Raw genomic sequence first — 25,245 nt, 5'->3', positions numbered from 1 at the left:
CAGTGGGTTAAGCGGCCGACTTCGGCTCAGGTCATGATCTCACGGTTTGTGAGTTCGAGCCCCGCGTCGGGCTCTGTGCTGACAGCTCGAGGCCTGGATCCTGCTTCGGATTCTGTGTCTCCCCCTCTCTCTGCCCCTCCCCTGCTCACACTCTGTCTCTCTGAGTCTCAATAATAAATAAACGTTAAAAAATTTTTTTAAAAAAGCAGGGTGTTTAATCAAATTATAGCACATAATGAAGACATAAAAAGAAAAGTTAGGGGATCAAGCAGCATAGGATTAAAATAAAAAAGCATTCAATCAAACATTGGTGACACCTTTTCTCTATATTTGTTACTCTGAAATAACCATCTAAATAAGTAAAAAGTATACAGGCACATACCCTGACTCCAATTTTTGCTGTCGTTTTGCTGGTTATCCCCCCGTTCCTGAAGAAACTGAAAATCTGCCAATAATACCTGGTTTCGTTAAGTGCTTACCACGCGCCAAGCTCGGTCCTGGAACCCCGAATGCCATTTGCATTTTCCACATCACAACATCGCCGCCACAAAGGCAGGTCCCATCCCATCATTTTCTGCATCTCAAAGCTGAGGAGACGGAGGTGCAGAGGGATTACGTGAGGAATTCCAGGAAAGACTGAAGTGTGCAAAGATCCACTGAACCCCCGAAGTCAGAGCAGTTTCCTTTTTTTTTTTTTTTTAAGTTTTTAATCTTTATTTATTTTTGAGAGAGAGAGACAGAGTGCGAATGGGGGGAAGAACAGAGAGAGACACACACACAGAATCTGAAGCAGGCTCCAGACTCCGAGCTGTCAGCAGAGTGGGGCTCGATCTCACGAACCGTGAGATCACGACCCGAGCCGAAGTCGAACGCTCAACCGACTGAGCCACCCGGGCGCCCCCAGAGCGGTTTCCATTTTACCGTGCAACCTCCCCCACACGCCTCTTTACTCTCGCTGGTTCCTAAGGCAACTGGAAATCTCCATCTCTGTACATCTGATTCTCCAACCCCTGCTTCCCCAGTCCCTGCCCTGTGCCACACCCCGTGCTAGGCCCAGAGGATGCCATGATAGTCCCTGCCCTCAAGGTGCTAGCTGGAGATGTAGAAAGGCATTGAGTGAGTGAGTGAGTGCGTGCGTGAGTGAATGAATGAATGAATGAATAAATGAATGAGCAGTAAAATTTCCGGAGCTACCTTCCAGCGTGGACATACTTGTAGTGCTGGTCTTCTGTGAATTTCAGAATTCATACTTCGAAGCCCGTCTCCAAATTTCTAGCTATTTTTATGACCATATGTGAAATATCTGGGACCTAGTCTCCACCACCTGCACATCTGTGGAATGAACTCGATGTTCCACCGTGACGCATGATAACTGCACACACAAGAAGATCTGGTAAGTCATTTTGCTGATGATTTATTGCCTTAAGGACAAAAGCATAAACGGGGAATTTGCGCACCGAAAATCCTTCACGTCGAGCAAACATGTTCCACGTTACACAAATCATGAGAAAAATGAGGAATGTTGTAAAACATGACAGATCGCCCAAGTGCTCTTTTTTTCCTCTGTTGGGAAATTCCAAAACATTCCTTCATTTGTTTTTTAGTCACTTGCAAAAATGGCGGTAGGAATACTTAAATATGAAGTCACAGTTTGGAAACAGATATAAACACACAGACACACACACACACACACACGTATATGTGCACAGATACACAGTTGACCGTTCTGGCCACTCGTGAGTCCCAAGCTCTGCAGGCTTATTATTGCAGTTGCTTTACAGCAAGATAAGTCTTTAAAAAGCAGTGACTTAATTCAATAGAATAGTCGGGGGTTTCGTTGCTTCCCCATGATCTCTATGTACACACAGCACAATGTTAATGAGATTATAGACAACTGTATCGTTCAAACCTACTTGCTTGACTCCCTCTCTGAATCACCTTGAAATTAACATTGTCCAGACACAACCCTGTTGTCAGTAAAGCACCTCTTGGTACCTTTTGATTTCGGGGGCATGCGCACCGGGCTTGGGGTCAGGAGAGATGGCTCAGGGGTCAGACTGACCTTGGTTGGCAGTCCCGGTCTGCGGTTCCCTAGCTAGTAAGACACTGAGCGGAGGACGTAACATCTATGAGCCTCAGCGTCTTCTCTCCGAAGCGGAAAACGATTATAACGCCAAGTCTCATAGGTTTGCTATGAGGACTAAGAAAGATACAGCAGGAAAGCACCTAGCCCAGGCCTGGCACTCAGTAAGCGCTCGCCAAGTGTTGACAATAAGGTTTAGCAAGAAGTGGTGGTTTGAGAATACAGGTTTCCTCTCTCCCCACCTAAGCACACCAGAGAAATTCACTTGAGGCGCTAATGTGAATTTCTTCACCGAAGGCTAACAAATCCTTCGTGTACCTTCCCCTTATCCCAGAACACGGAGTAACAAAGGACTGGAGACACCATCTGTCTTGTCTACTGGATGGCCTCGCCAATGAGACGCTCTTCTGGGGGTCATTCGTGCTCTTCCTGGAGGCTTCCCCAAGAGCCAGGCCGAGGGGAATAAGCTGGAATTTGGGCTCCAATTTGTTTTGGCTGATTTCTCAGCCTCTTTGAGTCTCAAACTTTCCACGTATAGACATGAGGACGAGAAGCTTCCTTCCAAACGTCGTGAATGTTAGTAAGATAATTTAAGCAAAGTGGCACCAAGGAGGTGGCACCAAGGAGGCCTTCAAAAAAGGGGCATTTTTTCTTTGTGACTAATATTCCTAACTTTTATTGAGGTCGGTCACACCACTGCCGAGCGAATCTGACTGCTAGAAAGGTTTTCCTTGCATTGGTCCCAAATCTCCTTCCCCATGACTTCAGAACATGGAGCTGAGACTTTTCCCAGGGGGGCCTGCCTAGGACACGTCCATTTCTCAAAACCAATATAACTGGAGTTACCCCAGCCCACTCGGCCCCAGGGCACTCCCGGATTCCTCCATCCAGGTTTCCTAGGATCTTGGAAGCTATGCTCATGTTTCCAAACTGGGATGCAGAGTCAGGAAGAACCTCACTCTTGGATTTCTGCTGAATTTGAAACGCGGTTAGCCGTCATCCGGTCCTGGTGATTTGTAGACCTCAGGTAATTTCACTCTGAGAAAATCCAACGTAGATCCACACAGGCTTAGAGAAGAGCTTATTCTTGGGGTAAACGCTCTTCACACAAAATGTCTTTTTCAACAAAAAAAGACATTTGTTAAATATCCAGTGTCTCCTTCCTAGGGCACTTTAAATAAGAGTTGGCTGATAAGATCTGTACCTTTGGAAGAAGAGAGCCTCTGAGTAAAAGTAGGAACACATACATGGTGTCTTTTATTCCACAAATATATATTGAGGACCACTGTATGCCTTGTATGGACCAGGCTTGGGGGAGTTCATGGTCAGGAAGGCATATTTCCAGTCCTTTTTTCCTATTTCAGAACCCCTGGCCCACCAACACCGAATTCCCTCAGGAATAACCCGCACATCTCTCATCCGAAGCATTGGATAAACAAAACCATCTCTTAAATTCATGATGAGAGCTGGCTCCTGATCTGAAGGAGGGGAGGACCGATTCATGGAGTTTTGTCCATCCCATATTTTTTTTTTTTTTTTTTTTTTTGATGCTCAGGCACCTACATTACCTGAAAGCGAGATACGCTTCTCTTGGGAAAGGAGCTAGAGAGGCAGTGAAAAGAGTGAAAAAACAAGGGCAGGAAGTCGGTTACTCTGACATGTTTTCCTGCTCGACACGCTCGGGAGCTCTAAAAAAGTAAGAACAGAGACACACGGGTCGTAAAGTCAATCCGACTTGGATTTGAATCCTGACTTCCCCACGTACCCGCCGGCTGACTTCGGTCAAGGCTCCGTAGCTTGCTGAGCTGCTATTTCACATTTGTAAGAACAGAAAGAATAATAGGCCCTTGCCAACACGATTGCCAAGTCTCCCCACGAGCCAATGCATGCAGAGCATTGGGAACAATATCCGGCAAACAGAAGGTAGTAAATAAAAGAATTGTGACAGTAAATATTTATATTCTGCTAACAAGATAAATAATAGTCTCATTTCCATTCATAACAACCTTCTGTTCCTTTTAAGCTTCAAGCCACTTTGGCATTTAGTCCCTGTTAAATATATTTCCGTTTCTAGACAACCGGTAAACCTGTCTTCACACCAGGACTGGGGGTTTGGGTCAGCAGACCCGAAGTCTGTGAGAAGGGTCACTGCAGCAGAAAGAGCGGTGTCCTTGTGCCCCAGACTGATGCAGAGTGGATCCACTTTGTGGTTTGAGCCACATACAGCCTGTAGCTGTCTCTGTTACTTGAGGCGGGTCTGGCCCGGACTTCAGCGGGGTCTCCCAAGGCCCGTAAGAGCAGAGCAACGTCCTGGGATGCCACTCTCAGGGGTCAGAGGGGCCATCCTGAGGGCTCCCCCAACTCCCAGGAGCCCCGAAGCAGGGAGAGGGTCTGGATGCCCAGAAGAGCTGGCCAGCTGCCCGGTGTCCTGCTGGTCAGCACCAGATTCACGCCAGGGTCCATCACTTCTGAAAATTGGCCGACCCTGTTCTGACCCTAGAGTATTGACTGGAGACTTTTCCCGTGAATAAGAATGAAAGTCATCAAATTGCATTTCTGACCAAAACGAACCAGTGTGGACCCTTTACCGTGCAGGGATGACGAGAGACTTAGCCCAAATCTTCGGAATCAGAGACACTTGGGTGTGCTACGGTCAGAGCTGTCTATCAGCGTCCACGTGGCAGGACCCACATAATAGATTGTCCCATTGTCCTAGATCCCATCTGTGCTTCTGAACGGACCCAAAGAGTCTTGTGGTTTGGCATCTAGAAAGGGAAGGAGCGATGTGAAATGCCTAGCTGATTCTGTTCCTTGGAACTCAGGTAAGATCCAGCAGGACTTCCAGTGACTTGGACAGGCATGGGTTTTGTCCAGAAGAGCTGGAGACAGTCACTTTGGAGCATATGCAGAACACGGCCAAGGAGAGAAGTCAGAGTCTGGGCCCGAGCAGCAGCAGAACGGGTCGTTTGGGTGGTTGGAAACAGGACAGGGGGCTGACGGTCTGGATCAGGATAGTTAGAAGTCAGCGGGAAGTGGACGAAGAAGGCTCAACTGGGGGCCTCGGAGGGCTGGCTGCTTTGCACACACTGGGCCACGCCCGAGCCCCGTGTTTTGTACCCGTCTAATTGGCAATTTCTGGGAAGTCAGGATAGGATTCTAAGTCGGCAAAGATATCGTTGGGATTCCTACAACTCAGGTTGCAGAAGCAAGCGTTGATCCATAGGACCTGGCGGGAGAAGCCAGGCCCGTCGGGACATTGGAAGGAGACGTCGATGGTCTTGGACTTGTAGGGTATGCAGCACCTGCTGTCTGTGCACACCCCACAGTACTTTGGCCGGTAGGGACGCGTGCTGGTGCAGCCGGCGAGGGTGAAGTTCATGGATGCCGCGGGCTGGTACACGGCCAAACACTTCTTCCCTTCCTGCAGAAAAGGAGGTTTCAGTTGGGGTGCTCAGAGGATGCACAGTCACCGTCCTCCCTCCAAGCCCTCATTTCTCCCTTCGCACTCACCACACAGGAACCCTCCACCTTTCTTTCAGGTCTGCAGCATCTTCAAGCGAGGTTGGACTTCCCCAAACACGGCGAGACCCAGACATAGTATGCAGAAGCAACTGAAGGCCTCCCCGGGCCCTGCCTGGCATGCATGGTTCCTCCTCACAACCTATAAGGTCTTCTTTCCTACCTTTCCACCTTGCCCACGCCCAGGACTCTCTCACCGTTTTGCCAGCGCAGGATGTCTGCGTAGCTCCCTCGGTCTACCAAGTGTCCCAGCTGCTGAGTGCTAGAACCATCACGGGGTTCCATGATCGGGGAGCTGCCCTTTCCCCTAACCTGTTCTTCCTCCTCTCCCCACAGACACACACATCCTCCTCATGCAGCTTGCTTGCTCAACCAGAGTGTATTCTGGAAAACTAGCTCTATCTCCCCACTGGGCAGTGGGCCACTTGAGAGCAGGGCCCTTACTGTGACTCTACAATCTAATTCCACACCTCGTACCTAGTAGGCACTCACTAAATTCATTGAACGAATGGCTCTCCCACGTGCTGGAACCACGCCAGAACCGGGGGCGGAGCAGGTCCAGGCCACGCAGGGCTTGACGCTTATACAGATCGAGGAGCCATCTTGGGTTCATAATTACAAAACCAAAATTGGGTGGGAAGCAAGAGGCAACAGCAAGGACTTGAGTTGGCTTTATGGTAGACCCACCTCTACCTCAAAGGCACGGTGCCTTCACCCAACTTGGGGCCTTTGTTCCCATCTTTCCTGCAGCTCACAACTCTTCCATTCAGGCTCTCAGTTAAACCACATCTGCTGAGTACCTACTCTGCACCAGGCACCAAGAATATGGAGGCCAGCGTGGCAGAGGTAACTGATCAGAGAGGGAGCGGAAGAGAGAAGGGAAGAAGAAGGAGAAGGAGGAGGTGGAAAGATCCAGTTGGCTGGCACAGAGATAATGGAGTCAGGGTGGGGGACAGGGAGTAAGAAGGACTCGTGGGGAAGTGGAGCTCTCTTGTCCCCTGGGCAGTCCTCTCTTCGGCAGCCCCGAGATGCCATCAGTGCTCCAAAAATGGAGTCAGTGCTGAGTTTTCCTTTCCTTTTCCTTTTCCTTTTCCTTTTCCTTTTCCTTTTCCTTTTCTTTTTATGTGGCACCAAGGCATGGGACCAGTCCCAAGACAGAAGTGAGGAGACCTTGAGTTAGATAAATCAGACCTGTTTCTAACTACTGTGGCCCACTCTATCCTCATCCTTTAATTATCTTAGCCTCTCAACGCCGGAAGAGATGTCAGACCAACCCCAAGTCTTACCGATGAGGAGCCTGTGGCTCAGAGATGCAGAGATTGGCCACAGTCATGGGCAGTCAGCAGCAAATGGGCATTTGACTCCTGACTCCAGCTGTCCTGAGCCCTCTTTAGAGCTCTCCTACTGCCCAGTGTGACTGTCATGTCCGTGCACTTGGGTGTGGGCTGGGACAGGACCACAGGGTGAGTGGCAGTCAGTGAGGGTCCCTGAGCACCTCCACAGGAAAGCACCTCCAAGGGCCTCTGAGTTCTCTCCAGAGTGTCCCTGACTCTGAGAATATGGTCACCACAATGCTTTCGTTGACTGAAATACCGCTGATACACATTATCCCATGTAACTCTTCCGAAGGGGGCTTAACTCTTCCCATTTTCCAAACGGCCCCCTCGAGGAAGTGCAGGCGCCAGGCTTTAAGCTGGGCTTGTAAGATGCCTACCCCGCCCTGGAGGGTGGACTCACCTTGATGTGTGGACGGATGTCCACGTCGCAGGGCCGCAGGGTGCAGAGGCGGCTTTCCTGCTCAGGCCAGCACCGGGTGTTGACGTTGGAGATACGAGTGGAGACCCCCAGGCCGCAGCTGGTGGAACAAGGGCTCCAGGGGCTCGTGTAGGCTATGCAGTTCCTGTGCCACGGCTCCACCTCACCCGTGGCCGCTGTGGATATAGGGACCGGACTCCCTGTGAGTCGCCAGATGCCATCAGCCACTCCGCCCCACCCTCAGCGCCCACAGGGTCCAGGATCCTGAAGCTTCAAGAGGAAAGAGGTGGGCTATCTCCCCCCACTCCTGAAAGGGCAAGTTAACTCCTAACCCTTCCCCAGGAGAGGAGGATCTGCTCTGGGCTCCTCTGCCTCTCTGGAAGAAAGATCATCTTTAGAGACAGGCGGACCAGAGTACAAATCCTGCGTGACCACCTCCAAGCTGTAGGGTTCCGGGTAACTCACTCAGGGTCTCGGTGTCCTCGTTGGAACAGAACACCTGCCTTCCAAGGCTGGTGTGCCAAGGAAAGGGCCTGTTTACTGAGTGCATATCAGGCACCTGCAAGGTGCTATCCCTGCCCCTGCAGCGATCAAGTTTATTTGGAGAAAGTCAGAGGGAGTGTCTATCCCCTAGAGCCTAATAGCTAATCTGGGTGATGCTGAGGGCACAGTGGTTAAAGAGACACACAGGCTTCAGAGCCAAATTGCCTGGGTTCAACTATGAGCATGGCCACTCAGCAGTCGGGCAGCTTTCGAGAAGCTAACCCCACCTCCATGCCTCAGGCTCCCCACTTGCAAGAGGAGTTGACGCTAGCATTTCCCTCCCAGGGCTGTGGACAGAAAAGATGGGTCCGCACCTATGAAAGCCACAGGCTGTCTCTGGCCCTTAGTAGACACTCAGTAAACACGAGCTTACGTGGTTTCTTGACTGTCAACTAAACACCAAGTCTTGGATGGTTCTATCCATGTGTGCATCCCAGCATCTAGAACATGGTGAGTGCTCACTTACTCTCTGAGTAATGGAAAAATGGGCTAAGCTAGAGGGGGAGGCAAGGAAAAAGCCAGCAGGACAAAAGAGAGGTGCCACAGAAAGATGGAACAAGATATACAAGAGAAGCCTCAAAGAGGAAGCCAGTCCCGCCCTAACACACGTGCCCACAGGCAGGAAGACAGAGAAAGGACCGGGCAGAGGGGGGAGAGGAGGAAAGACAGATGGTAGGGCAGGGGAGTGGGGGAGGGGGAGAGAAGGAAGGCGGGGGAGGGAGGCTGGTTTGCAGTGGGGAGGACGGGAAGGAGGGGGGAGAAGAGGGATAAAAAAAAATGGAGAGGGGTCAGGGCCGGACACTCAGCCCCTCCAAGTGAACAGGTGTGCAGGGAATGGGGATGGATGAAGGCAGGAAGGAATGAGTGAAGGGGGAGCTTTGAAAGGCAGAAGAAACAAGAAGAGGCAACTAATGACAGAGGAGAGGAGGGCTGGGATGAGCTGGGGGTGGGAGCACGGAGGAGGGAGGCGGAGGGACGGATTTGCCTAGGAGGATAAAAGGGCTTTGGTTTCTGGGTCGCCCACTGGCAGGCAGGGGCTCTGCTCGTCCTGGGTCAGAACGGGGTCACTGGGCCACATACAATGGGCAGCCAGCCACTGCCCCTCCCCCTGTGACCCTTGTGTGGCTCTGTCGGTTGGGGGCCGCGGTGGGGCTATTGCCTTGGGCCTGCTAGGAACAGAGCACGGCCAGCCCAGGCCCCTCCGGAGAGGCTCTGCCCCCCCGGAACTGCGGGGAGGGGCAGGACCACTGGAGGGTGGCACCCATTGAGGGCACACAGCCTGGGGGCACGTCTCTATTGTCTGGGCTGGTCCCCTGGCACCCCCCCCCTTTCCTGCTTTCCAGTTTGTTCTCTGAAACACCTTCTTCACTTAGCTTCTGCAAAACCTCTTTCTCCTGTTTCTGTCCTGCCCCTTGGCTGCCTGTCTCAGCCTTTTCTCTCCCTGGCCTTGAATGGTGGTGTTTCCGGGGCCACACCTATGGTTCTCCACCTGGGCGATTTTGTCCCCCAGTGTCCAATGGCAATGTCTACAGGTATTTTTGGTTGTTACTCCCTGAGAGGCAGGTGCTGCAGACATCTAGTAGGGAGAGGCTGGGGTGCTGGTAGACACCCCACAATGCACAAGGCAGCCCTCCCCACAGAGTCTTCTCTGGTCTGGGATGTTGTCTGTACCAAGGTTGAGAAACCTTGCTCTACACAGTCTCCCTGAACAATCTCAGGCACTTACAATTGTTAGGAAACCATCAGTACCCTTGAAACCCCAGACTCTATTGGCATCTCTTCACTCTTTCATGTCCACTTGTCTGGCAGACACTTTCCTTCTAGAAATATCCTCATCTGCTGTCTTCCGTGTCATCAGCTTCTCCTGGTTTTCCTCTTCTATTCCCCACACTCTGTCCCTGTCCCCCCTCAAATGTCAGCCCTCCCAGACCTCTGTCTCACTCTACATATCATCCCTGGACCATTGTACTCGCCATAGGCAGCCCCAGGTGCATGGCTTCCAGAACTCTCTCTGCAGTGGATTGATGCTATGACCCCGGTCCTACTCCTCATGTAGTGCTTCTCACATCAGTACCTTCCTTGCAATCTCCACCCCAACTGCCCTAGCTCAGATCCTCACTGGCCCATCCATCCATCCATCTGCCCACCCATCCATCTGCCCATCCATCCATCTGTCCATCCATCCACGAATCTATCCATCTACCCATCCATCCATCTGCCCATCCATCCATCCATCCATCCATCCGCCCATTCATCCATCCGCCCATCCATCCATCCACCCATCTGCCCATCCATCCATCCATCCATCTGTGCATCCATCCATCCATCCATCCGCCTATCCATCCATCCACCCATCCAACCATCCATCCACCCATCCATCCATCCACCCATCTGCCCATCCATCCATCCATCTGTGCATCCATCCATCCATCCATCCATCCATCCGCCTATCCATCCATGCATCCATCCATCCATCCATCCATCTGCCCATCCATCCATCTGCCCATCCATCCATCTGCCCATCCATCCATCCATCCACCCATCCATCCATCCATCCATCCACCCATCCATCCATCCATCCATCCATCTGCCCATCCATCCATCCATCCATCCGCCCATCCATCCATCATCTGCCCATCCACCCATATGACAAACATTGATCTGGTACCTGAGAAGTGGCTGGCATTGGGCTACTCCAGGAAGCAGTGTTAAAACAAGTGGGCCTGTCCCTCTCCTCCTTTTCCAGGGCTTCCTCTGGCTCACCTGTCCACCTATCCTCCATAGCGAGACGGAAGCCACCTACCCCCTCTCCCTCCCTTGCACCTTGTGTTCATGCTTCTCCTCCTGGGGACACGCACACACCGTTCCTGCACCTCCACTCCCCTACCTAATCTCTTAAGTAGGATAACAATGACTCCCATGTATCTGGCTTTGTTCTTTAAAAGCTCTTCCTCATTTTCTGCTGCGAGGACCCCATAAGACAGACGGGACAGATGGAGAAGTAGGGTCCCAGAGGTCACGCAGCTGGTGGGGCGGTGCTCTGGGACTGGGACTCAGGGCGTGTGCCAACCACAGTGGTCAGGGCCCCGGGCCCTGCCCTCCCTTCCCCCCGTCCAGTCCCCTCTCCCCGGAACCCACCTAGGGCGCCTGTGTGGCGCTGCGCCGTCTTGCGCGGCGTCGTCGCACCGTCGTCGCACACCCACTGCTGGCAGCAGCGGCCGGGCACGCGCACCCGCCGGGGGCGGCGGCACCAGAGGCGCGGGGGGCGCGCGCGCACGCACAGGGGTGTGCAGCCCACGGCGCCGTCCACGCACGTGCAGTTGTACTTGCAGCTGGGCTGGAAGGACTGGCCGTTGGTGTAGCGCACCCCGTCCAGGACGCAGCCCACGCCGACCACCTCTGCGAACACACACAGCCGCCGCTAGGCTCGGGCCCAGTGGGCTCGAGCGCCCCCATACGGATACCTCCCGCCTCTGGACCTGTGCCAGCCCCCGGGGAGCACCGCGCGTGGGCGAGGGCGGGCAGGCAGGGCCACCGCAGGGCGGGAGTGCGGGGTGCGGCTCCGCCATCACCCGCCGAGTGACCCCCAGGGGCCAGGCTGGCAGCCGGTGAGAAGCTAGGGCATGGTGGGCGCAAGAGCCTATGCGACCCTTCCTGTCCCACCCCCAGCATGTGGCACAGAGCCTAGTACTGACAAATGCCTCTAGGGTCATGGTTCTGAGACGGCCAAGTGTAGAGCCAATCAGAACACTTTGGAACAAAGATTCCACTCATCCGATGCATATTTATGGAAGGTTCTAGGCACTGGAGATTCAGCAGCGACCAAAACAGACAAAACCATGCCCCCATAGAGCTTACATGACAGTGGGGGGTGACACAGGAAAGACAGATCACACAGTGTGTTGATGGGCACCAGTGCCCGGGAGAACAGTGAAGAGGAGGGGCGGTTGGGGGATGGGGGGCAGTGGCTGATTCAAGTGGGCAGCCAAGCCTCACCCAAGTGATGCGGCTTCGGCAAAGACAGAAGGAGGTGAGGACGGTAGGCGGCACAGGTGTCGGGGGAGGAGCCTGCCGGGCGGGGGAAGGGCTGCAGGTGTAAAGGGCCAGGTGGGAGCACTCCCGGGACGGGGGCGAGGGCTTCCCTGCAGGCTCAGAGGAAGAGGCAAAGCTGTTAGCACCCGGATACCCAGGATCTATTCGAGAAGTAACTGGTGACTCAGCTCTAGGAATCATGCCGCCCAAGAGCACGCGCGGCGCTGGATGGTGAGCAGAGAGAACAGGTGGCTGTGCCTGGACCACCCCGGAGGAGGGCTCAGCTTCTGGATGTGCTTGGAAGGAACAGCTGCCGGATGGGATGCGAGGAGCGGAGGAGAGTCAGGAACGACTCCTGCTTCTATGACCTGAGCCCCGGAAGGGGAGAGGTGCTCTGTCCTCGGAGGAGCTGGCTTTGGGGTGAGTGGCCTCGAGGGTGCTTCGTGAGACGGGAGATCGCAGTAAGCAAGTTCAGGGGCCCGGCGGGCGGGGGGGTGGGCGGGGGGGGGGTCGGGGGCCGCTGGGCCTGGCCTGCGCTGCACGCCCCGCCCCTTCCACCCCAGACGCGTCCCGCCTTGAGGACAGCGTCTGGAAATGCAGGCAGAGAGCTCCCAGGCAGCAAGAGTGCGCCCCCGAGGAGGGCTAGTTTGGAATCCGCGGTCTGACAGTAGTTCCAGAGCATCTCCCGGGTTTGCCTGCAGGTGGTCACTGATATAATATAATAGCCCTGGTATCTCCCAGCGCTGTCCGCGGTCACCTGACCTGCTCGGTGCCAGGCTTCCTGGCATTGCTGATTTCATCCGAGACAGAAACACCACCCACCCTCACCTTCGTTTTCACATCTAGCAAAACTGGGTCTCCGTGAAGTCACGTGCCGAAGGCGACCCAGCTAGACGCAGAGCCTCAGCCTGTGGGAATGTTGGCGCGGCTGCTGTTTTTCCTGGGAGGAGATCGTGCAGGGAGGAGGCCCAGAAAGGAAAGGCGCTACCGCTCGCTGACCATCTGATCTCGTGCCAGGCACCATCTGATATGTTATCTCATTCAGTTCTCCCGGGGACTTCACGAGGAGAGTTTTATTTTCCCCGTTTGGCAGACGGGGAGGTCAAGTGATTCATCAGCTCAAGGTCACCCAGCTGGTGAAATGATGGAGCTGCACCTCGAACCCAGGGGAGCGACAGCCCCACAGCCCATTTCCTTCCACCAGACACCGGTAGAGGAGGGGAAATTGGAGAAAAAACAACAACAAACCAAACCAAAACAAGGCGAAGCGGAGGAAGCCCTGGGTGAATCACTCATCCTCTTGCTCTGAGTCACCCCCGACCGCGCCCTTGCACCCGGAAGGTGGGAGCACGTGTGCGCGTGTGTGTGCACGCGTGCGCGTGGGAGGGCATGATGGTGGAGGGGGAGAAGGGGCGTGCTGAAACCTGGTCTCTGCCCCTGGGTGGGGGAACTTTGCAGGGACGAGGCGGCACCGGGTGCCAGGGAGCCCTTGGCCCAGTGGCTGTCACCACCAGCTGCACGGAGGCACCAGCTGGGGAACTTTCAAAAATTCTGACCCCCGCCCTGTGCCCCCGATGATGGGACGCTGTACTTTTATGGTTATTTTCCGGGCCTTAGTATTTTTTTAAAAGTAGGCTTCATGCCCACGGCAGAGCCCAACTTGACCCTGAGATCAAGACCTGAGCTGAGATCGCGAGTCGGATGCTTAACTGACCGAGGCACCCAGGAGCCCTTGACCTTTGCAGGTTTGAGCTCCTCAGGTGAATCCAGTTTGCGGTCAAGATTGGGAGCCTTGCTTCTGAAAGCTGTTCCCAGTCTCCTGGGAGTCTGGGACCGCTGGGGGATAGTGGCCCTGAGCAGCCTGCCCACCGCTGGTGAGAGCGAGAGTAGGGCTGTATGAAAGCTGTACGGCTGGGCCCACAGCAGACTCTGACGCTCCCTCCTCGTTCACTTGCACGCTAATGGGAAGCTCACCACCTCCTATCTAATCTCAGACTTTGCAAGCACAGCCATGGCCTGGTGAGCCTTCCTCTTACTGAAGGACCAGGAGGAACTCAAATCCCTTGTTCCACACTCCAGGCCTTCACGTCCCTCACCCACCTCCTACTGGAGCGTCAGCTGCATGGGAGCAAGGACAGGGGTCATGCCTTGTTGTAACCCCACTGTTGGATTATCACCCACCTGTTCATAACTATGTGAACGAGTCAGTGGATGGATGGATGGATGGATGGATGGGTGGATGGATGGGTGGGTGGATGGGAGGTGGGGTGGGCCCTAATCTGTATTGTGCTCTGACCATGTATCAGGTTCCTGACGTCTCAATCACCCAAAGATGTAGGCCTTATTTGTCACATTTTCCTTGATGAGGAAACTGACACTTCAAGGGTTACGTAGCTTGCCTAGTGACACCGTATTAGTCATGGCGCTGGGGTTCGAACTTAGATTGTCCAGCTCCAGAGACCATGCGTGAGCTTTCTACTCCCTCGCTGTCCACACTGGGGAGTCTGGGCCTGCAACGAGGCTCCTCTGAGGATGACCATGGACAAGGCTGAGGTAATTTCTACAAGGGAAAGTTAAAACAAATCAAGTAAAGCAATGACCCAGAACAGCCGGTCACATTTGAGGCTTTAATGCGGTCCCTTTGTTTATTCTCAACAACTGCATGAGGTTGGTTTGATCAAGCTCCTTAAGTGATGTGCCCAAGGTCACGTAGCCAGCAAACAGCAGGGCCAAGATTCAAAAACCCAGGTCTGTCTGCCTGTAAATTTCATGATCCTTTCAGCAAACCACACTGCTCTCAGGCCTGACCCAGCTGCGTTAAATGCAGAGTAATGTTTGTACAACCAAAATAGCCAAAGAGTATAATTCAGAGGTCACTCTTTGCCCACAGAAGTATTTAGTTTGGCCCACAGAGTGTTTAAAAAAAATTTTTTTTTGGAACATGTCGCCAACATTTACAAATTATACACAAATCCGGATTTTTGGATTCTCTTGAAGACTGAGCAGCATGGACAAGTCCAAGCTCACTTTTCTGCCTGGCCACGGTGGCTTGTGCCCGGGAGCTGTGACCTCTGGTAGCCAAAGCTTGCATTCACTAGTTTGCCATAGTTCCGCCTTTCTCTGAGTTACATGTGTCAGTGTTGTGATTGCTTGTTGTTATGACCTGCCTTGTCTTGGCCTCGTTACACGCACACCTCCATGGACAGATTTAACCTGTCTTGGGGACCATCCATAGGTTGAGTTGACCATTTGCCAAAAAACTGTCTGTTTAAAGGGACTTTCTCTTTCTTCTTCTCGCCCTGAGGTGCCTTCCTCTGTATGGCCATCAGACGTTGGCCTCTCCTCTTTCTTGCCTTGGGGGGTCGTGAACTCAGACACCATGGCAGCATTTCTGGGAAGATGTTTGGTAGAATACTAGTGAGGTGTGTGTGTGTGTGTGTGTGTGTGTGTGTGTACACACGAATGCATGCAATGTGTGTATCTGTGAATGTGCATGTGTGTGTGGTGGGGTGGGTGAGTAGTTAACATCTACCTGGACAAAACAATTTCCTGTGCACTTACGTTTCAAAAATAGGGTTTCTTCTGGTACCTCCCGTTTTGGAATTTTACAGTGGACGTGAACATTTAAAACCTCTTAGAAGCTCTGTATACTTGTTCAACATTGTTTATTCTAGTGTCTGCAAACCGATGTGACCAGGGAACCCTTGGCAGGTGTGATATCTATTAAAATCTGTGGACCAGTTTTCTTTCCAGATAAAAGGAGAGGAAATACACAGGGGCTCATGGTGAGGGGGAGCTAAGAGGCTATCGTGAGCAAAGGCAGGACCTGAGATACAAAGAGATAGGGGGTGTGTGTGGATTGGGAAGGCGGTTTTCCAGGCCTCTGGTGGGGGAAAGGCAGGCAGGAGAGGCAGTTTCAGGGCCTGCACCCTCTCTGGGTCCATGAGACAATGTCTCTAAAGATGAGGTGCCTGGCACATAGCAAGATGTCAGTGCAGCTTTAGACATTAGAGTGATAACAGTGAACTGAGTTCCCTTTTTAATGCCCTGGAATAACAGCTTCCAAAAGGGGAAAGAAATGATGAGACAGTCTCATATAGCTGGAAGGGATTCTAGTGGAGGAAGGCTCAGCCAGCTTTCCTCACCTGGGTATGGGGAGAAAACTATGCAACTGTCTCTCTCTGTAAGCAGTCTCAGAGTTGGGTATGCATGAGAATCACCCGGGAAACTTGTTAAAGGTGTAGACACCACCTTCACCTCTAGAGAATTCTACTCAGTATGTCTGGGGGTCGGGCTCAAGGGCAATGTTTTTAGCCGACACGTCAGATGATTCTGTGCAGGTGGCGCGGCAAGTTCTCTTTGAACAAACACACTGTTTTGTGGGGCTAATAATGAGTCTGAATAAAAGGGGGCAAAAAAAGTAGAAGGGTGGGAGAATCGAGGGTGGTTACTTGGAAAGCTAAAGGCAGATGACTTGCTATGATAGTTGAAGCATGAACCAATGATAAAAGAGCAGACGGTGCTTATAATTAACCGTGAGGCACAGGTAGGATTGTTTGATGTGGAATTATGTGCATAACCCTCATCAACAACCCGCCTCAGGAGATACAGTAGATTAGCCGAGGATGAGAGCCTGTACTACGTGTGAACATGTAACTGGGTGCATATGGGGTCACAGTTATGGAGAAGTCTTGCTTCAGCACTAAGGGAGGAAAGAGGTTCTTGGGTTTACGAGGCTTTGTGTAATTTTTCAGAAGTTAGGCTGCTGCGTCATGATGCCTAGTTACCTCTTTTCATCATGCTGGGTCATGTATTTTGGATAAATGCTTAGATGATTCAAGCTAAGTGACTACATTCCAGGTAGAAGCATGAGATCAGAAAGTCCTTGTAAGGAAGTCCCTGGGAACAAAAAAGGACATGATAGAGCACCGGAAGAGCAAACAAACAACAAACAGTTGTTTTCCCCCAGCATGAGGATATTATAAAGACCAAGGGTAAAGAAAAAGCAAAGGCAATTAGAACCCCAGGAAAACCAAAAAGCTTCATGAGAAAGGAAATTCAAACAAGTACAGTATCTCATGCTTCAGCAACATTGTTTACTAGTCAGAATATTGTAAATACTGACTATTGTATAACTAAAAATTATGAAAATGATACTGGAAGATAGGGGATGTATCAGGTGGCATTGAGGAGTTAAGTCATCAGCTAACATGTAGGAACATTGAGGGGTTATCCAAAATTGGCATTTTAATCCAATTAAGTTACCAGAGAAGACATATATTACATAGTGATTACTACCAGAAGAAAGGGCTAAAAAGTTAAAAGTGACTGTAGTTACAGAAGGAACATGGGTGTATAGAAAGGGATGATTGCAGTCTGCTGGATATGATTCTTTCAAGGTTAGTGGATTTTTAAAAACCATATTATTTAAATTTAGAATATTACTGGAACATCTGGAACTCTGATGGGTTTTGGTACCTCTGGGAGGATAGGCATCCCACAAAGTGTCTGCCACTAAAAGAATGAAATCATGCTTAGGTCTTTCCTGGTGGCTCCCTTCCCCCAGTCAGCCATGGATGTAACTCCCAGCTGGAGAAGAGAGCAGGAAGCCAGGTTCTGGAGGCAAGTGGAAGGCAGGCATCCCTCCCTCCTCAAGAAGGGCCTAGCTTCTGACCTCTGATCATGGACTAGAATGGCGGGGGGTGCAGGAGCCTGGCCAGGGAAAGGGCTATGGGTGAGGGCTAGAGCTGAGGGTGCTGGGGGCTGGCCAGAAGGTAGGGAGGGTCTCACTTACGTGCACACACTCCTATTGCGTACCTCGGGCGGTCCCCACTGTAATCGCAGTAGAGGCCCCGGTGGGGGTCACAGATGGCTGCCTCTGTGCAGTTGTCCCCAAGCTGCTGCGCACACATTTTACAGCATTCACAGCCGTCTGTGATGAGGCTGACCCCCAGCGGGCAGCGGGGTGGGGACGGCGGGCACTCACATGGCCACTTGCAGAACTGGGGGTGTGAAGATGTATCCTCCAGTGGCACTGGGGTGATGGCCATGGCCGTGGGGGCTGGAGAGAAGGCCTGTGGGGGAACAGCAGAGATAAAGGACTGCCAGGCAGGGGTTCAAAGCCCAAAGGGCTAGCGAGCACCTTCTCTTCTTCGTGGTGTTAAAAGGGATACGTAAAATTATGTCTTTCTACCCTGTTTTTGAGAGCCGGACATCTCCTTTCCCTTCAGTAAAGCAAACAGGAAGGACTGAGGAGCCAGGGGGTCAGAGAAGTGAAGCTAATTTCCTCAGTCTCCCTGCTGGAGGAGGTGGGGCCCAGATTCCATGTCAGAACTCTGGCCCCACTAAGCCTCATGTGTGTTTCCTTCCCTTCTCGAGCACCCCATAACCTGGGAGGGCACTGAGCCCGTCTCATTTCACGGATGGGGAGCTGAGGCTTTGAGGAGTGAATGCCTTCTGATTAGTCAGATTGCAAGGCGTGGCCCGTATCCTACTGCCTTGCCTCTGCGGCCCAGAGAGCCACCCTCTTCACTCCACTGAGTCCTTGGCAGCTTGTGGGGTCAGGTGACTCATATCTGACACCAGGTGTTAGCCAGCTGACATTATTATTATTATTATTATTATTACTGCTGTCATCGTCATTATTTTTTCTCTGAGCACCAGGGAAAGGCTACGGGGTGCGGGGGCTGGCTCTCCCTGCCCCTGCAGAGGGGAGTTAGCCCCTGTGGCTAGCATCAGGCCTGCAGAGGGGAGTCCCCCCACCCATGTGCTTCCAGGGCCCCCTTCCCATCCTCCAGCCCACACGTTCATCTTCATCCTCAAAATATGAGGGACACAACACCGGGAAGCCGGGAAGGGGGGCGGGGACAAGTCCCAAAAGCCATCCCAGGTGGACACAATGGAAGGCGGCTCTGGGGTGTCTTTGAGTTTGGGAGCTTCAAGCCGCCTGTACCTCTGGGAGCCAGTCACCTTCCTACCTCCTCTGGTTCTTTCCCTGAACCTTCCCTCTTCATACGGGAGGAAACTGAGGCCCCGGGAGAAAGGGAATTGCCTGAGGACAGAGAGCGTGCAGCCAGCTTCTGGCCATTCTCCCACCCCCAGGCCAGCATGGTCCCTGCTGGGGAGGACCCCATCCAGGACTTCTCAACCGTGACTCCAGAATTCCAAGGTCAGCAAAGATGGGACCAGGGCTTCTGTGAGGGGCCAAGGTGGGGCTGGTCAGGCCCCGGGGCCAGTCCCTCTATCTCGAACCCAGGAAGCCTTGCTCTGTGGAACTTAGAGATCTGCATTTCTTCCTTTGAACAGCACATGTGGACAGATTCAGACAGATTCGTCCTCCCTTCTCCCGAGGAGGAAACTGAGACCCAAAAGGGCAGACGGACGTGTTCAGGGTGACACAATATGGGTCAGGACCGAGATACACACGACTCTTGTGACTCGTATTTCTATGCCCTTTATGTTTGCCTTCTGGGTTCTTGTAGTTGCACCCCCCCACCCCCCACCCCCAGCTGAGCCAGCTCACAGCCTCTCTCAAGTTTGAGGCATTTGAAGATGAACTGAAACCTTCTCTGATTTTGGAGCACCCACAGCGTAGGGGAGAGACCGACATTAGAGGGGAGTTATTACAATGCAAGCCTGTATGCAGAGTGCCGGGCATCCCAGGGGAGCCCCGGGGGCTCTCGGGAAGGGCAGGAAATGGCTCTGTCGAGGGGAGTGAAGTCCACCTCGCTGGGTGGACCAGCGGCCAGGTGAGATGATCCAGGTTGAGGTGCTGGATGGGCGGGGTGCTTGGTTATGGCTTTGGCACATAATAGTTGCTGCAAAAATCGATTTAACAAACAAAGGGCCCTTCAAAATCAAATAGGCAGACCTTGATTTGAGGCTTTCGTCACCTCTGGGTTTGGTTTCGGGACTCAGTTGTGCCCTTTTCTACCGGAGGGTCATAAGTTTCCCTGCCCCTGCTTGCTTTTCCTCATAAACACAGTGCGACACAATAAAACCCCAACCCCCCTCATCAATAAAGCCAACCGGAGGTACGCACGCATATTTACCTCTTTCTGACTCTGTGGAGAGAATTTCCCTCATCTGTCTGTGACACTAGAAGGCTCAGAGCTTCGTAAGCAACTGTCTCAGGGACTGTCTCTGACCCGACCCCAGGCCCTCAGGTCACACACACTCACGCACACGCACACGCACACACGGCAGAGGAAACAAAAAGCCCTGTCCTCCAGGAAGCCTTCCATGCCTCCCCCAGACGATGTTCGAGGTGCTCCTTCTCTGCTAGAATGTGAGCACAGCAGGGCTTTGTAAGTGTTGCCTAGTGGACTGGGTGCACAGGGGACTGTTGACCCCAGGGGCTTTGGTGTCCCTTGATTTGGTGTCCCATGCTCAAAAGCATGACTTCTCCTTTGCATTTCTTGGTTGGGCATCCTCTCCCACCCCCACAGGGCTCGGCACAGGGCTTGCGGGGAGCATAGGGCTCACTTTGAGCTGAGGTGGGATTGGCTATAACCTGGCAGGGACCCTTCTCCATATGGTCACCTGGGTCTCCAAGTTAAGGAAGGAAGGAAAGAAAGAAAGAAAGAAGGAAGGGGAAAGAAGGAAGGAAGGAAGGAAGGAAGGAAAGAAAGAAAGAAGGGAAGGAAGGAAGGAAGGACGGAAGGAAGGAAGTAAAGAAGGAAGGAAGGAAGGAAGGAAGGAAGAGAGAGAGAGGGAGGGAAGGAAGGAAAGAAGAAAGGAAGGAAGGAAGGAAGGAAGGAAAGAAGGAAGGAAGGAAGGAAGGAAAGAAGGAAGGAAGGAAGGAAGGGAGAGAGAGGGAGGGAAGGAAGGAAAGAAGGAAGGAAGGAAGGAAGGAAGGAAGGAAGGGAAGGAGGGAGGGAGGGAAGGAGGAAGCCTCCATTTTAGTACCTACCCGGAGCCCCGGGGCACACAGCTCCTTGAGGGAAGCCAGTTAGGGGACCGTGGGGCTGCCAGGGATGGGCTCTGGGCATCTTTAACCCAGTCCTGGCTCTTGGCGCCATCTGCTGGTGGGAAATCTCCTAGCCCTCAGTCCAAAGGAGAAGGTACCCGGAGTGCATGGGGGGCCTGAGGACTCCCGCATTTGGTGTGAAACCCCCTGAATCCTTGCTGCCTTGTCCAGCGTTGACACCACAGGGCATGTGACTGCACACCCCTCCTGATGATAAATTCTGTGTGTGTGTGTGTCTGTGTGTGTGTGTGTGCAACGCAGGGAAGCAGAGGGGTGGCAGGTGGTTCCTGCCCTCAGGGGTGGACCGTTGAGTTGGGGACATGTGCATCCACTCTTTCGCGCATTCTACGGAAACAGATGCTTCGCGAACACCTACCACGTGCCAGGCTTTGTGCGAGACTCGAAGGAAGCAAGGGTGCATGAGACACAACCTTCTTCTCACTAACTGACCACCCACGAGGCCAACAGACCTCAATCTCCTCCCGCCTCTTGCCCGCACCCTGCACCAGCTCCCCACGATTCTCCCCGTGCCCCAGACGCAAGCACATGGGCACCTTCTCATAGATGACAATGAGGTCGCTGGGCACAAAGATCAAGGAGATCCTTGAATGCCTGGCTAAGGTCTCAGGCTTTTGGCTGGAGTCTGCTGCGATGATTTGTTGAAGGATGTTAGCAGGAGAAAGATTGGGGCACAGATGTGTATTTTAGAAACGTCACCCTGGGCCACGTCTAGTCTTTGCAACATACTGTCCAAGAGACTCTGGGAGTTCACTTGCTGAGCCTTGGTTTTCTCTGTTGTACAATGATGTTCTTACGACTAGATACCCCCACCCACCAAGGTTCTGGGCCCAAGCACCACTCGGCTAGAGCTTCTGGCTTGTCCTAGCCAGTCCATTCCATTGCAGACCACAGCTCTGGTGGCCGCCAGGGGCCAGTCTTGAGCCAGGTCTCAGTTATTGTGGCCTGTCTTGTCTTCCCCACAGCGGTTGGTATCGCGATCTCCATTGTGTATGTCAGCAAAGGGACTTGTTCATGGTTAACACGCAGGAAGTGGTAGAATTTGACTCAAACCCAAATCTGTTGGGTCCGTGCTTGTCCCACTACCGTACGTGGAGAATTTTCTAATGGAAGGAAATCAGTTATAAGGTAGTGAGCGCACTGCCAGTGGAGGTAATCAAGAAGCATCTGGACATTCCTCCCGGCTGGGGGCTGTAGGAGGGTGTCAGGCCTTCCAAAGCCTGTCATAGAGTAGGTGTCAGTAAACATCTATCAATAGAATGAATGGAAGAGTCAATGTACGTTGCCCCCACGACACTGTCCTCCCTTGAGGGCGGGAGCCACGTACTGTCCATTTCCCCGTGCACATGCGCACACACACAGACCCTTACATCGCAGCTAGTATCTACTGAGTGCTCACCTCTCAGTGGAGAGGTTCTTCTGCCCCCTGTCATATGGTTCCCTCAACAAATCACAAGGCAGGCCTACTAATTGTCCCCGGAGCAGAGGAAACGGAGGCTCAGCGAGGCTGAGTGGCTGTGAAGGCCGCACAGCTAGTCGGGGGGGTTGGGGGGCGGGTGGGGCACATCCAGGATGAAACTAAGGTCTGCCTTACCCGGAGGTCTGGCGCCCCCGGCCCTTCGGCCGTCTTCAGTCACCCCCCGCAGGAAAGACCGAGCTCCCGTGGTGTTTGGGAGCATGCTCCCATCGGACCTAACCAAAGCAAATATCCAGAGGCTGGGAGCTCCCGGAGAGGCTGTGGGGATCCCCGTGTGAAGGGTCCTTCCCTTCAGGATCGCACTTCGTGGCACCCGGAGACCTCCCGCGCCCGTGTCATTGCCAAAGCTGAGGCCCGGCGGCCTGGCGCCCTCCTTCAAAGTCCTGCTTCCTGCATGAACTCTAGCCCGAGCTACTGTCCTGGGGTCGAGTGGGCAGAAGAGATCAGGAGCTGATAATTGCTGCCGAGCCGGGGGTGGGGACCAGACTGAGCCGGGCTTAGGACCAGACTCGTTCGGAAGGGCCCTTGAGCGTTCCAGCTGGGACGCACCTTAGAACTCCTCTTTGACCCACCTGCCCATTTGAAGCCGGACGTGAAGCCCACGGTTTCCTTTCGGAAGGATCTTTCCTGGGCACATGCAGCGGGGCGGGCCCCGTGCTGGACGGGGCTGGAGCGGTGGGTCCCTCAGATCCCCTGTCCTCGCGGGGCTCGGTCTCACTGTGCCGCCTTTCCAGGCTCTTAATTCCCAGACCTTATACTTCCATGCCAGGGGGGCCCGCAGCCGATCCTGGGGCCCAGGCAGGCGAATTTGATAATTAATGCCAGGCATCTTCGGCATTAAATGTGCCAGATACGGTGCTGAGCGCATTCCGTGCATTCGGTTAGCCAAGCCTCATACCAACCCTTTGTGCAACAAGCACTCCACGCCCTTAACCGGTGGGGAAACTGAGACTCAGGGAGGCCAGGCTGTTGCCCAGGTGCACGGGCAGCGACTGGCAGAAGGATTGAACCTGCAGGGTCTGACTCTAATCTCCGTGCTTGAAGCCTCCGGCCTCCCTTTGAATCCCCACCAAAGCCACAGTCCCCCTCTCTCTAGGACTTCCCCTTGGGGGCCGAGGCTCTTCCTGGAACCCCAGGGTGCTTGGCTGGGCCTTTGGGACCCCCTGAGGCTTTTACCAAGCTCCCACTTTCTTTGGGTTTGGCAGCCTCTCCCCGTATTCGCCAGAACACACAGGAGCCGGCCCCAAGCCCTGCCCCCTTCCCCAGACAGCTCGGAGACACCCACTGCAAACAGAAACGTTTCCCACGGTGGTTCCCAGACTTTGCTGCCTGTCAGAACCACCCGGAGGCTTGAACAAACACGGGTGGGCGGTCAGGATCCCCAGGTATCCCAACTTTTCCACGGAGTTCTACATGCAGCAGAGAACAGCGATCCCACGGACCCTGTTAAAATACAGATTCCCGACCCCCACCTCGGATGTTCGTTCGAACACTTCCGTTGTTTATAAGCCCCCCACGTGTGGCATTTCGTCACAGCTTGCCTGAATGGATGAAGACAGCGTCACTTAGCCCTCCCGACAAAGAGGGTGGTCACTAAGCAGATTGGAAGAAATGGATTGATCCCTTGAATTGTACTACTTACCGGACACATTTAACCTGATGAAATTTGGGGGGGAAATGAAAGCCCCTGTAAGAAATGCTACAAAAGCAGTTTTGAGATGCTGTTTAAAGATGAGGAAGAACTGAGACCCCTGGCTGGCTCGGCTGGTTAAGCGTCCGACCTCGGCTCAGCTCATGATCTCGCGCTCCGTGAGTTCGAGCCCCGCATCGGGCTCTGGGCTGACGGCTCGGAGCCTGGAGCCCATTTCGGATTCTGTGTCTCCTTCTCTCTCTGCCCTTCCCCGGCTCATGCTGTCTCTCTGTCTCTCAAAAATAAATAAATGTTAGAATTTTTTTAAAAAGATGAGCAGGAACTATGGGTTTCAGGGTGTTTTCCAGCCCTCAGGCGCAAGTCAGTGTTCGATTTGACCCGCACGTCGGTTTTCCAAGAACCCCGGGCAACAGGCAAGGGGGCAGGAAGTGGGAGGCTGGCCGTGGCGGGGAGGGGCGCCTAGGGAACTGAGATTTCTGCTTGATGATCAAGTGGACCCCATCCCCTTCTGAATGTGAGTGTGGTTCATCGGTGACAGAACTGGGTCTGATGACCCAGACTGGGTCTGATGAGAGTGGGTCATCGGTGATGAACTGGGGTGAGAGGAAAGGGCACAGCCTCAAGACTCCCACTCAGGGTGGTGAGGAATGTGATTGGGTTGAGCCCAAGCTGCCAAGGACCCCTGTCATGGGGGTTTTCAGGGATGAGCTCTCTCTTCCCGCCTCTTCAGTCCCCGGCACCTTGCCTGGCTTGCCCTGGCCAAGTGCTGAGACCACAGGAAGGGATGGTCCTACAGCCTGGCTCAGCCGCATTTGGGAGGCTGCACCCAGAGGCTCCACAAGGGGGCAGGCTTGAGACAGAAATGGCGTGAGCGGACCCCAACCGTGTTCTGGGGGGGCTTCAGGAAGGGGCTGCGCTGCCGGGAAGCAGTTTCTGTTCACCCCTTCACTGAAAAGAGGGCCCTGAGGTGGGGGAGTAGAAGAATGTGGCCCCCTGTGGCCTGGGCCCACCTGCTGTCCCCACCACATTGTTCTCACATTTGGTACCACGGATGGGGCAGTCACAGTGTAAGTGGGGGACAGCTATTTCCTGAGCTCCTTGTAGGAGAGAACCCCTAGGGGTCTATACCCCTGTTCCCAGGGCAGGGGGGCTGCCCTGCAGGGGAGGCCTGTCTTTGAAAGATCTTAGCTTCCCAGCCC

The 25,245-nt window shown here is 53.4% G+C and overlaps 1 protein-coding gene across 1 annotated transcript in view; it reads right to left on the bottom strand.

The window, feature by feature from the left end:
* Window positions 1–1,398: 1,398 nt before the first annotated feature.
* CCN4 (cellular communication network factor 4) overlaps window positions 1,399–25,245 on the bottom strand; it is a 34,260-nt gene continuing 10,413 nt past the window's right edge. Inside the window, exons 2-5 of the mRNA XM_060611384.3 lie at window positions 17,727–18,006; window positions 11,039–11,299; window positions 7,340–7,533; window positions 1,399–5,504 (exon numbers count right to left, since the gene is read on the bottom strand). Coding sequence (XP_060467367.2) covers window positions 5,205–5,504; window positions 7,340–7,533; window positions 11,039–11,299; window positions 17,727–18,006 — 1,035 coding nt within the window. The 3' untranslated portion in view covers window positions 1,399–5,204. The remainder of the gene's footprint in view (window positions 5,505–7,339; window positions 7,534–11,038; window positions 11,300–17,726; window positions 18,007–25,245) is intronic.

The sequence above is a fragment of the Panthera onca genome, chromosome F2 (assembly GCF_046562875.1).
Source record: "Panthera onca isolate mPanOnc1 chromosome F2, mPanOnc1 haplotype 2, whole genome shotgun sequence".
Classification (NCBI taxonomy): Eukaryota; Metazoa; Chordata; class Mammalia; order Carnivora; family Felidae; genus Panthera; species Panthera onca.
The sequence above is the reverse complement of the archived record's forward strand: the minus strand, read 5'-3'. Positions and strand labels throughout refer to the sequence as shown.